Source organism: Berghia stephanieae, chromosome 8, assembly GCF_034508935.2.
Source record: "Berghia stephanieae isolate SIO BIC M18660-M18661 chromosome 8, UCSD_Bste_1.3, whole genome shotgun sequence".
Classification (NCBI taxonomy): domain Eukaryota; kingdom Metazoa; phylum Mollusca; class Gastropoda; order Nudibranchia; family Aeolidiidae; genus Berghia; species Berghia stephanieae.
Genome location: NC_088367.1, coordinates 36,780,135 through 36,792,634, shown reverse-complemented (window position 1 = coordinate 36,792,634; position 12,500 = coordinate 36,780,135). Strand labels below are relative to the sequence as shown.

Here is a 12,500-nt window from a genome sequence, read left to right as displayed (position 1 = left end):
GGGGCTTAACTATTAACATATTACAAAAAATTATGCTAAACAAGATAATCACAGACCTACAACTTTGACGAATAAATTCTGTACATACAGATCTTTTGATGGTCAAATTTGGTCATATTCATTGTTTCCTTTTTTTCATAGCATGATTTGGATTTTCTAAACCAAAGTTTTAACAGGAAATTGGTTAAAATTGTTAACCATGGAATCTGTACTGCACTACATTTATTCTAAAATATTTGAATAAGATATTTTTGTAAAAATGGCTGTAGATTTTTCAGCTTGGGTTAATTAAATTTTTTTTTTTTTTTTAAATTGAGCTATTATATAGCGCAATACCCACTAAATGTGCTCAAAGCGCTTTACAAGGGGTCCCTGGCCAACAGCAACATTTAACAATTTAGGACGGGACATGATGTTTGTTAAGCGATATTACAATTCTTCCATCTTCAAGGACTCAACTATGCGCTGAGCGAGGCTTGAACCCAGGACCTTCTGATCCGAAAGCGAATGTCATACCACTAGACCACATACCGTTAATACATATTTTCTCCATTCCCCCTTAGATTTGGATTCTGTGGCAAAAAAAAAAACCAACAACCATCTCTTATGTTCATTTCTTTTGATAGGTCTCTGGATTGCTCTCAACAGTCTGGGACAGTTTGAAAAAAATTCACAATTAAAAACAGCTAATTTTACAAGGATAGACATATATTTACTTGGCTTTCATCGTAGGCTGTTGTATTTAAGTGCTATCTATGTGAAGAATAAGCCTCAATCAATTTGTCATTTTGAATCCGTAGATCTGTCTCATCACTGCAACATATGACTTGCTAAAAGAATTAAAGTTTCTTTTTTTCAACCTTGTTGCTTTTGTTTTAATTTAGATAGGGGTTGAGTCAGTTGTGAATTTTGCTCCATTCCATATCACGGATAGATAATGTTTGTTGACTGTGGATGTTGGTCCAAATGTGACCGACCATCTCAAAATGGTATTATGTTGGGATGAAATGGACCCCGAAAAGGGAATTTAGAATGAAAATGATAAGAAATATGAACATTCAGTTTTCTTCATAGTAAGAAATTGTATTTATTCTCCACCATAACAAATATATTAACCCCAAGTTGTAAATTCAATTTGCATCACCTCATCCACCCCGATATAACACTGCTTTGAGACGATGGGTCACAAATAATGCATGGGTGAAATTCATCCTCGACACATAGTCTTAAGATGCAAATTGGGTTTGACCAATGCCTCAAGTCACTCCTCTATTCCTGTTATCTTGAAAATGGATAGGTCAGTAGCTATTATTAGGATGTTAAAGATCTGAAAAGTATGTATGAAACTTTGCCAGATAAAGGAAGACTTGCTTTGTCTGGCACTTTTCATTCACACTTTTTCAGATCTTCATCTGACATCAGTGCCTGCTCCCGTATTTGTCACTTAGCTATTATTAATTAAATGATAATAGGAAGCTAAAGAAGAATTAAAAACAAAACAAAACAAAAGTCTGGCTTTATTTACTTGAGTTTGTTACAATGACAGGAACTTTTTGAATGTGGGTTTTTAGTTGTTTTTTTCCCCCCTTTATATCCATTTTCATTTAAATAATATTATTTCCTTTGGCTTGAAAGCCTATTTTGATTGTCAGCACTTTATACCATAATCGTCTTGATTTTGATAGCAATTCCTTTCTGTATAATTGGAATCAACATTAAGCTGTCTGAAGTTTTGGACCATAAACATTTGTAATGAAAAGGAAAATAACAGTAACAGCAATAAAGAAGAAAGGGAGGAAAGAAATAGGGGAGAAGAAAAAATGCATACAGGAAAGTTTAGGGCTCAAATGTTTCTTCAGTCTAAATCAAAAGAATATAAAATTGCCACACAGGAAAATACTCGTATAGAGTGCGTTTCCATGGATTCACCATGCTCAATGATCTTCACAATACTTTATTCCTTCAACTATCCATATGAAATCAAATTTCCATATCATACAGAACAAATTGTCTGTTATAGTGCTGTCTAATTCAAAGACATTCCTTTTATACTTTTTTCTTTGTTTTTATTTTTTAGATTTTTTTTTTTGGTGTCATTAATTCATTTTTTTTACATTTTTAAAATTTGCTGTAATTACATTCTGCTGGGGTTTTTTTTGTGCACTAGGTGTTTACTCTTCATCAGAGATGGTTATCTCACGCATCTCACTCTATCCTTTACCACTAATGTTGATACGAGACCAACTTTATTGTACGGTGCAAGATATCACGGGACATAATTGCTTATTTTCTAAGCTAGCTGGGAATGCATGATTTTAACCATATTGATTATTTAAATCATCAAATTCTAAAAAGTTTTATGATGTCATTTGTGGTAGTGAAACCATTGGATTTCATACATCATAAATTTAGAAAATGTGCTCACAGTGCCCTCACAGTTGTGAGAATTCGCCATTGAATGCCTCCTTCGGAAAGAGAAGTTTAGATATTTTCTGGTTACTTTTTTTGGCCAGTGATAAATTAGGACAAGTAAAAAATTCCCCCCCCCCCTCCCCCCCCCAAAAAAAAAAAGAAAGAAAGAAAGAAAGTAAAATATAGATGAATTTTAGCACACATATTCAAGGCCAATATGACTTGAGACATTTGTGGACTACAAATTTAACGCACTTTAAAAGCTGGTGTTCATCCCGGCATTGTTGCTCGGACTGCCCCTGGATTGCTAGTTTTTCTGAACTTCTCGACCACCTATTTTCTCCCCTTCTGGTCTTAGCCTGGTCTTAGTGTATTGACCCTGGTCTAGAGGGAAACCCACAATGGTTTCCCTCCACTATTAATTCTCATCTGAATAAGGGCCGATACTACTATCATTCTACTCGTCCTCCTCTATCCTTTCGTTATATTTATGGTTTTAGCTATACTTGCACTACCTAGCCTGCGTTACAAGCAGAAATGTCACACTGGACATCTGTCTCGATACTTGTCTCTGGCTTAAGCATGTTAACCCTTCACAGGTGAGGTTGAAGATAAGACTTGACCATGACATCCTACCGAGTTCACCAAAAGAAGATACAAACAAAAAACAATACCAGCAATGCAACTCAGTCCTGAAAAATCCTGGCTTCATTGAAGTACAAGGTCGTTGCAGTTGAAGTCCAAATTATATTGCTTTTAGTCCTGCTGTCTCAGTAGAAACAGTGCGATGAATTTCCAAGTCATAGTAAACTTGAACTATTATAAAGGATGAAGTTATATAACATTGTGTCATGTATTTGTTCAGTAATCTAAGGAAATTTTAGATTTCATTTCATGCTACATGTTCATATTTTAAAACAATTAATAGATCCACGTTGATTTTCACTGGAAAAGAAAATACATTCCTCGTTGAATTATTATTTTGAACAAGGGTTATCCGGGTGGGGTCTTCTCACCTCCCTTTGTGTGCAGGGAGGTCATTTTTGCTGTGTTTTCTATCCCTCTACATGTTTTACCTTTCCGTGTCATTGTTGTGGATTGAGATTGCTCAGTTTTTTTTACCAGGTCATAAAAGGGATCCTTAGCTTTGGGGGAAGCAGTAAATGTATTGTTCATTTTTTTTTTTGGTGAGAAATAGTATTTTTTTCCTTGTAAATCATCTCTTTGTTGTTTGCTGTTATAGTTTTTATTTTTGAAAATATTGTACATTCATAAACATTTGATTATATCCTTCCCCGCATGATCCTTTGTACCTGGATGGGACGTTTAGTTATGTCCCTTGAAAACTGTTCTTAAATTGATCTGAAATTTTAGCTCCAAAAGATCAAAGAAAAAAAGAGGTCTAAAATTACAATATGACTTGATATCCAAGAAACCTCGATGCCAAATTTCAAGTATTGTGGAAATGTAGATCTTCATTTAAAAGCACCAAAGAAAAAGTACGTTCAACACTTTGTCTTACTTTTTCTTTGGCATTTTTAACTTCAGATCTAAAATTTTCCCCCTATCTTCAGATACACTCCAGCATGGTTTCCTCGAACTCACTCGAATGTTCCAAATTTTTTCCTTATTATTCTTTGTTATCATTCCATTCCTTCCTCGAACTAATTTTACCCCGAACACGGGTTTTCTCAAATTTTTACTTCAGAAAAGTGAGTGGAGCAGGCACTTATGTTGATAACAAAAAGAAATGAAGTGAGTAGGAAAGTGACAGAAGACAATAGAGAATAAAAATTTCCCGTCCTACATGTTCAATGTTGCTGTCGGCCAGAGACCCCTTGTAAAGCGCTTTGAGCACGTTTAGTGGATATTGTGCTCTATATAAAAGCTCATTTAATTATTTTTTTAAGGAAAGCTAGTGAAGCCAAAGCAGGCAAGGTGAATTACATTGGAGGAAAGCAGAAGTGAAATGAGCCTGCGGGTCTCTGCGTAGGCTGGATTGTGACAGAGACAGAAACTTCTATTTTACTCTTACTGTCAGTAGGTAATGGACAAAGTGGAGATGCTTCGTTGCTGCCAGTGAGCGTGGAATCACCACGTTGTTAGCAAATTTCCGGATCAACGATATGCGTGACCTGGATATGCGTGACCTGTCTTCTCAAAATGATATCAAGATGTCTAAAGCCCAAAAGTGACCAGAAATGTGAGAATGTTATTTTGTCACTTTTAAGAAACTGTCTAGACAAATAGACTTAACCCAAATTTTATACAGTATTCGCTGGATTCTAGCACGTCAAAGTGAGCCAGTCAAGATGCAAAAAAATACATATCAACAGTAACAATAGAAAAACACAACCCTTGAGTCTTCGCCAGGCGACAGAACAAACACAAAACACGTGGAAAATAACGAGCAAAAAACATAACAAAAAAAACTACATTTCATAATGAAATCAATTTATGAAAAGAGAGTGAAAGGGGCTAGGATTGGGGGGGGGGGGGGGGGGGGTCGTAGTGAAGTGAACCCAAAAAATAATTAAAAAACGACAAAAAGACCAACCACTCTCCCCCCCCCCCCCCCCAAAAAAAAATAAATAAATAACGGAACTTAAAAAAAACAACCCCTCCCCAACTAAATAGAAAATAACCAAAGCAAAATTAAAACAAACCAAACTTATGACTAATAACAGAATAAATAATGATAAATAAAGAGAGTGTGTCGATGATGATTTCTAAACAAATTGTACAGTTACAACATTTCAAATTGGGAGACTGGGTGTGTGACGAGTTATCACATGAATTTATCGGTTTTATAAACGTATTAATTTACACATTTTCCCGAGTTAGTTCTATTAATCAAGCGATAGAACAGTGGGTATTTTTCTTGACATATACCATCGATTGTAAAACCCGTGTAGTTTGATATGTTTATAAATCATTGCCATTGTTTCATTATTATGACGACTGTCGGAGAGGCGTGGATATCTGGTCGTGTATTTACTTATTTATTTATCGCCCAAACGGTGGGTTAATTTCTCTTCGTTGTGGTGGAGGACTAACACAATTATTAATATTGCAAAAGTATCAAAATGTTATTTGTTCTTAATGATCTTTCATGAATCCGTTTCATGCCGACATAATACCGTTTTAACTCTCTTCTTACTGATCAATTTCAGTATTTTTCCAAAATGGCAGAAAAATTGTGTTTTTTAAACTCAAACAAGCTCTCTACAAAACAACTTTATGTTCTTATTAATTAACCAAAGATTATTCTTCAAATTTTGTGGTGTACACAATAAATCTGAATAAGAAAAATGTATATTGTGTCGTAACAAATGTGACGATTTCGCTGCAGGTGGTAAGGAGAGGGTTAAGACTGCAGGCAACATATTGTCAAAATTAAAAGTAATGGTCAAAAATGAATATATTTTTTTAAAATACCAAAATATGTTCATAGGTAGTAAAGAAAGTTCGGGGCTCAGAATGTTCCTTATTATGTTTTTTTGTTTGTTTTAATCTTCTTTATTTTTCCTCTTTTTATTTATTTTTTTGTTTTATTTTGTTCAGTGGTTTATTTACCGTGATATGTCTTGCATTCCTCCATGCATAATCCATCTTCTTACTTAAGTGGCAAAAAAATCACCAAAGTGAAAATAAAACGACAACGAAACATATTTAAAAATACCCCAGAAAGATTCAAAACAGATATAAAAGAATTAAGAAAACCCCACCAAAAAAACAGAACCCAACAACAAACCAAACCAATACAAACTCACAAACAAAACCAAAACGAAACGAATGAAATGATCATCAAAAATAAATAATCATGTAAATAAAGAATAAATGAATAGACAAGTAGTAGTAGTAGTAGCGTATGGCTACATCTCCAAATCCATTTCGTCAACCCAGCTTCGAAAGTCTTCTTCCGCCCTTAGGACGTTCCCATAGCCACCTTCAAGTTTATTAACTGAACAGTGGAGGACGATGTGATCGCTGGTCTCTGGGGCTGCCTGATATTTCTGGCAGGTATCACTGTTTCCGACTTTCCATCTGTACATATTTGATGCAGTTTTGCCATGTCCAGTTAAGAGGCGATTTGAGGAAACCCAGTATTTCCTGGCATTATGGAATACAGGCACTCTTTTAGTTGGATCTTTTATGATGTTTCCTCCTCTTGGTGTTTCCCTGTTCCATATTTCTCTCCAGTTTTCCTCCACACTGAAGTCTGCCATTTTTGTTAGGTGGAAAGGTCTTCTCGATTTGAGTCTTGTTGTTGAAAGTGCCCCCTTTATGATTGTTTTAGACCTGTAAATTCTCATTCAATTAACTGAAATCAGTCCATTTGTCAAATTCAAATATTTAAAAAAAGGAAAGAAAGAAAGAAATAAAAAAAAAAAAGAATTCACAAATCGTAGTCGAATGACCGTAAAGTAATTAGGAGTGTTCCACAGCGCTACGCATAGCTCATGGGGACCGTTTATATTAACGATGTATATATTGCCAAGAATAAGCGACGCGTTTTATTAAAGGCGTGTCTGAACACATCCCTGAGTATTTTCACACATCCTTCGTTAAATTATCTTTTCACTTTCCAAACCCGTCGTGATCCCAACTGTAGCCAATTTTAACTGAGCCACCGAGCGATAAATTTTACTGTTTCATCTAAGCCAAAATTGACCACATTTACCTGGCGAGTCTCAAAAGTATGATAAAGTAAATTGCGAATGTTATGTAGACACCTTCAAATCGAAAGTTAGGATAGATTGCTACAAGCTAGCGGCGGGCATTCGGAACATTTTCATGTTCCTGGTACGATTGTGTTCCTGGTGGCGTTGTTCCTGGTGCGATTGTTCCGGGCGAAGAGAGTTTCGTATCAGTCATGTCCTAAGTAGTACGGCGCATAGATGACACGGGTACGACGTTCGTACTCGTGTTTGTGGTACCAACCACAGACAGACGAGAGGTTGCGTACTCGTGTTTATGGTACCAACCACAGACAGACGAGAGGTTCAGACTGGAGGGAGGGGCGTAGGCTGGTTTGCGCGCTCTCTCTCTCTCTACACACACACAATACACACACACACACACACACACAGTAACAGTAACATGACCAGGAACTTGTTCCTGGTGGAGGTTCCTGGTTGAGCTATGTTCCTGGTGTTACTGTTCTCGATAACCAAAACCCGTGCGGCACTACTACAAGCACATTTCGATTGCCTCACGTTGTAAACAAACTGGTTGACCGTTTCTTCACTGATTGGGTACCTGATTATAAGGAACAATGGTAAGTAGCCTAATTAATTCCCGTGCAAATCAGGACGTTTTCTGCCATTGTTTTGCTCAAGCCCAAGCGAGCTTGCTGTTTTGTGGCGATTTACCTTCATTTCGATTCTTTGAATTTTTCCGCTACCTACACGCCTGCCGAAGTTTCCTCTTGATAATTCACTTCTACTTAATAATTCAGTGTATTGGCCAGAAGTCATATTTATTTAAGTTTTTTTTCTCTGTCATTTACTGATTGAAAATCAAGTTTGCTCATTGCTACATTATTCTAATGTTCTCACAATGGCTTAGCTGTTCGTGGATCGCAATTCAGACTTGTGGAGCATCGATAAAGATGTGAGGAATAAATTCAATAGGTCATGGCTAGAAGTTAAAGATGATAATGGTGATTATTTTTCTGACTATGTCAAAAAAATTCCAGAGGCAGGAATATGATTTTGATTAAGTCATCTTTACCTATATGAATGACATGCTTATTTAGCATTCCTTCTACATCAAATTATGGCAGGCATACTTCCAGTAAGAAATAACACCCACTATTTTAATGTATTGTATTTATCACTCTCCTCTCCAATGATGCCCTTATTTTTAAAAAAATAATTGAATCTTCAGTTTGTCAAAGTTTCAGTCAATTTTTATAGAGCTCATTTACAGGTCTATTGTTTTTATGGGAGTGTTGTCTGTGGCTTTGTCAATTCTTGCATGCATCCTTTGATTGGCGTCTTGTCTAAGACTTGGTGGTGTAATGCCGCTCAGAGTTGGGAGCCACTGAGTTGGAGTTGACTTGAGACATCAGGTTATAATTCTCATTGATTCTCTTAATCGGATGTCAATGCGGTTTACATGTAAGCTCCTCATCCAAATAGGGGTGCAGTACAATTCTCTCACACTATAGCACAGTGCCAAAGCAGACGTTCTCAGTACCTGTGGTGAGCTCCCCAGGTGGTACTTGCGAGTTTTCTCATCAGGCTGTTTCTTTTTGCGATTTTATTTGCAGTTCCCTCAATGTGTTTGTGATAATTTAGTTGTCTGTCCAATGTAATGCCAAGGTATTTAGGATTGGTGTCTGGGGGTAGTATTGAGTTACCGGCTGTGATCTTCAGTTCTTTTGTTGCCTCTATATTATTTCAAGTGAAAGTTTGTGGATAGTGATTTGGTGGTATTCATTTTTAGGTACCACCTATCAAAATATTGTTTCAGGCGGGTGGTGTCTTTGCTTAGAACTTCTTCAATCTCTTTCCAGTTTTTCGATTGATAGGCTAAGGCCCAGTCATCAGCGTATCCAAGTTTGAGTGCTTCGAGGTTTGGCATGTCGGAGATATAAACATTTAAGAAAGTTGGTGCTAAAACTGAACCTTGTGATACCCCATTTTTAATTTTCCGTGTTTTGGTTTTGTGTTCTCCCAATATAATATAATTGTATTGTGCCAGTCATGGTAGACAGCAGTTTAAGTGTCTTTCTACCAGAGATCATTTTTGAGAACTTTAACATCAGTCCGCCTGTCCAAACAGTGTCGCAAGCTGCAGATAAGTCTAAAACCCGCTTGTTCTGCTGGTATGCAGGGATTTACATATGGGGTGATTCGCTCTAGTAGGTACGATTCTTTCTAGGAGCTTGTATAAGCAACAAAGTAGAGATATTGGTCTATAGCTGGATGGTTCAATCATTGGTTTACCTGGTTTTAATATGGCAATTACTTTGGCATGTTTCCAAATTTGTGGGTATGTGCCCTTTTCCATGATGTCTGTCATAGTATTTGTCAGCCAGTCTATTGTTTCTGGTCCAAAGTTAGTAATCATTTCGGGGTATATTCCATCAATGCCAGCAGCTTTGCCATTAAAAAAAATTTTCTTTATATCTCCTTTCATTTCATTAATCATTATTGGGACACTTAAAATAGACAACAAGTAAATAAATAAGAACCGAGATAAACGGGATACGTGAATAAATTAATAAATAAATATTGTACATTGGTGCACATAAACGATATCTAAAGCGCTTTTAATACAGAGCAGGAGCAAGAATATTTTGGCAATACAGATTGATGGATAAATAAAAGGAGAGAGAGGAGCTCGGTTCTTAAATTAATCTTGTATTTTCAATCGGTGATTGTCAATTTTTCGTGGAAAGATCCTGAGGTGCATCATACACATTTGGTGTTGGATTCAGCCTCGGGTTCAACACGGGATCATTGCAATGGTCCTTGACTGTAGAGCTGCCATTTGATGTCGTCACTGGCTTATTCATGTCAAGATCAATAAATGATAACGATGATGATGATGACGTAGATGATGATGGCGGTGACAAACAATTTGATATTGTTGATGATGATGGTGACGGCGACGACGACGAAGAAGAGGCTGTTGATAAGTTGCGAGGAACTTCTACTAATGCTGAAAATGAACTTAAATCCAAACATTTGTTGTTATGGTTGCCATGGTTATGGATCCTGTCTTCGAGTGACCGTTCGTTGTTATATTGGTCATGTGATCTAAGTCTGTAAAGTGACACATTGTTATTGCTTGGATTTGTACTTTTATTGCTGTTGTTGTTTTTGTTGATGATGATGCTGTTGAAGTTATCTTTGCATTTTCGGTCACTAACATGTTCAGTGGCCAGATTTAATGGCTTTGAGTAGAAGAGAGAATTACTGTCGTTATTGTAACTAAAAGATGGAAGCTGCCAATGCATCTGTTTGACGTCATGTTTAAGATGGTAACGGTAGCGATGGATATGGTGATCGTACTTCAAGTCATAAGGGGGGCTACTGGAACACTGAGAATGATTTTGTTGCCGACTGTGCTTGCCTATATTATTGCTTTGATTATGGTTGTGGTCGTGGGAGTGATGTAACAACGGTAGGGGCGAGCTGGGGTTTCTGTTGAGAGACATGTATGCTCGAGAGACAATCGATGCGGTGGTTTTGATTTCGTTGCTATTGTTAATTGTTCCACTGGGAGGACATGAATGAGATGAAAGTGGTGTGTGTCTCTTGTTAAATCCCGTTGTTGTCTCAAGTTCTAGTTCTGAAGTTGGGACAGAATTGACTAACGCGATAGGTGATGTTGTCTTCGTTGGCTCGTTATAGAGTTGAATGTTAAGTCTCCCCTGAGACTGTCTGCTGTCAAAATCTGGAATGGAAACGTACTTTGGTGAAAGTGAAAGACTGCCATCTCCAATGAAAGGGAAAACAAAATCAGTTTTCATATAGTCGGGAGAAACTGTACTTGAAGTCGTACCGTTTTTATGGCCTGTTCTATCGTTACAAAAGTCATGGATTATTGCTGATGAAATTGAAGCCGTTTCAACATCACCGAATACTCCACACTTTTTAAAAAACGAATCTTGTTCAAAACAGTTGGTTCCTGGTTTTGTGTTACCACATTCATTATTCAGTTTGGACACTATAGATTTTTCTGAAGGGTCGCACTTGTCAATGTTGATATCAAGTTCTGGACAGTTTTCACCTTCCTTGATTTCAGATTGCGATGTTGACTTCGACTGCGTTTGATCGAGTAAGAAGTTCTTAGATATAGAAGAAGAGATCGATTTTCTTCCATGTCGCTCAGATCCAAATGTGTAATCCCACCCAGTGGCGTCATCTCCATCGATGTGCTGGTTAGAATCGTCACACTTCATTGCTTGTAAATATCTAAAATTCAAAGGAAGTGATTTAAGATTTATCAAAGAGTCTGTAGTTCTAGGTCTAATGGAACAATCCGTTTTCGTTTCTTCTGTCGCATTCTCAGTACAAGGAATATCCTCTTCGTCTTTTTCTTTGTCTTTTCTAATTTTAGCCATTTCTGGGAATGAAGAGTTCGTCATTGAAGTAAAGGATGCTTCTGGAGAGGCCTCGCCCCCATCATTTGTGAGAGAATCAGACGAGGTAAAGGATTCTTCTTTCTTAGGAAGTTCGATGCTTTTATTGAATATACCTGCCTTGCGTGACATGAAATCACGCGGTCTGGCTCCTCTTTGACCTTTACGGATTTTCTCGGGAGATTTCAAGAAACTGTGGACATAAAATTTATATGCAAATCATATTCACAGTGATACATTTTGGAGGTTCAGTTCATAAAATTGATAAGGGTACATTCATGATGCCAGTGACCAAGTCGGATTTACTACTATTCTTTTGTCTGACAAGCTCCTCCTCCTCCTCCTCCTACTCCTCCTCCTCCTCCTCCTCCTCCTACCACTACTACTACTACTACTACTACTACTACTACTACTACTACTACTACTCCTACTACTACTACTACTACTACTACTACTACTACTACTACTACTACTACTACTACTACAACTACTACTGCAACCACTAAACAATAACAACTAATACTACTACTCCAACTACTACTACTACAATTACTACCGCTATATTTACTACTACTACTACTACTACTACTACTACTACTACTACTACTACTACTACTACTACTACTACTACTACTACTACAAATACTACTACTACTAATACTACCACTACCACTACTATTTCTAATATTACATTTCTATTATATTCTAAGAACGTTCCGTCTTGAGAGATAAGGGGAATGCGTTTGTCACCAATTTGTGCAACACAGTGAATCTTTAAAAAATGAGGCCAAATCACATAAAATAACATTCCTCAGGGCTTGATGAAATCTACAAATAAACCAACTCATATTACGAAATTGTTAGAAAATAATTTGCCCCAATACTGGGATACTAGTCCCGTGTGAACGAGATTGTATAACTATTACCCAGGTCGCTGATCAAGAGTCTGATTCACGTAGCAAACGCATTCACTCTATGCAATGACTCG

At 36.9% G+C, this 12,500-nt stretch overlaps 2 protein-coding genes across 3 annotated transcripts in view; one reads left to right on the top strand and one right to left on the bottom strand.

Annotated features, from left to right (window-relative positions):
• Positions 1-859, top strand: part of LOC144978592 (uncharacterized) — a 50,649-nt gene extending 49,790 nt beyond the window's left edge. Inside the window, exon 14 of the mRNA XM_078924867.1 lies at positions 1-859. This exon is cut by the window's left edge and continues 173 nt beyond it. The gene's annotated coding sequence lies outside the window, so the exon portion shown is untranslated.
• Positions 860-9,659: 8,800 nt separating this feature from the next.
• The window catches only part of LOC144978591 (uncharacterized), a 65,335-nt gene continuing 62,494 nt past the window's right edge, over positions 9,660-12,500 (bottom strand). For both annotated transcript variants that reach the window (XM_078924865.1, XM_078924866.1), the window contains exon 11: positions 9,660-11,705. In XM_078924865.1, coding sequence (XP_078780991.1) covers positions 9,806-11,705 — 1,900 coding nt within the window. In that variant the 3' untranslated portion in view covers positions 9,660-9,805. The remainder of the gene's footprint in view (positions 11,706-12,500) is intronic.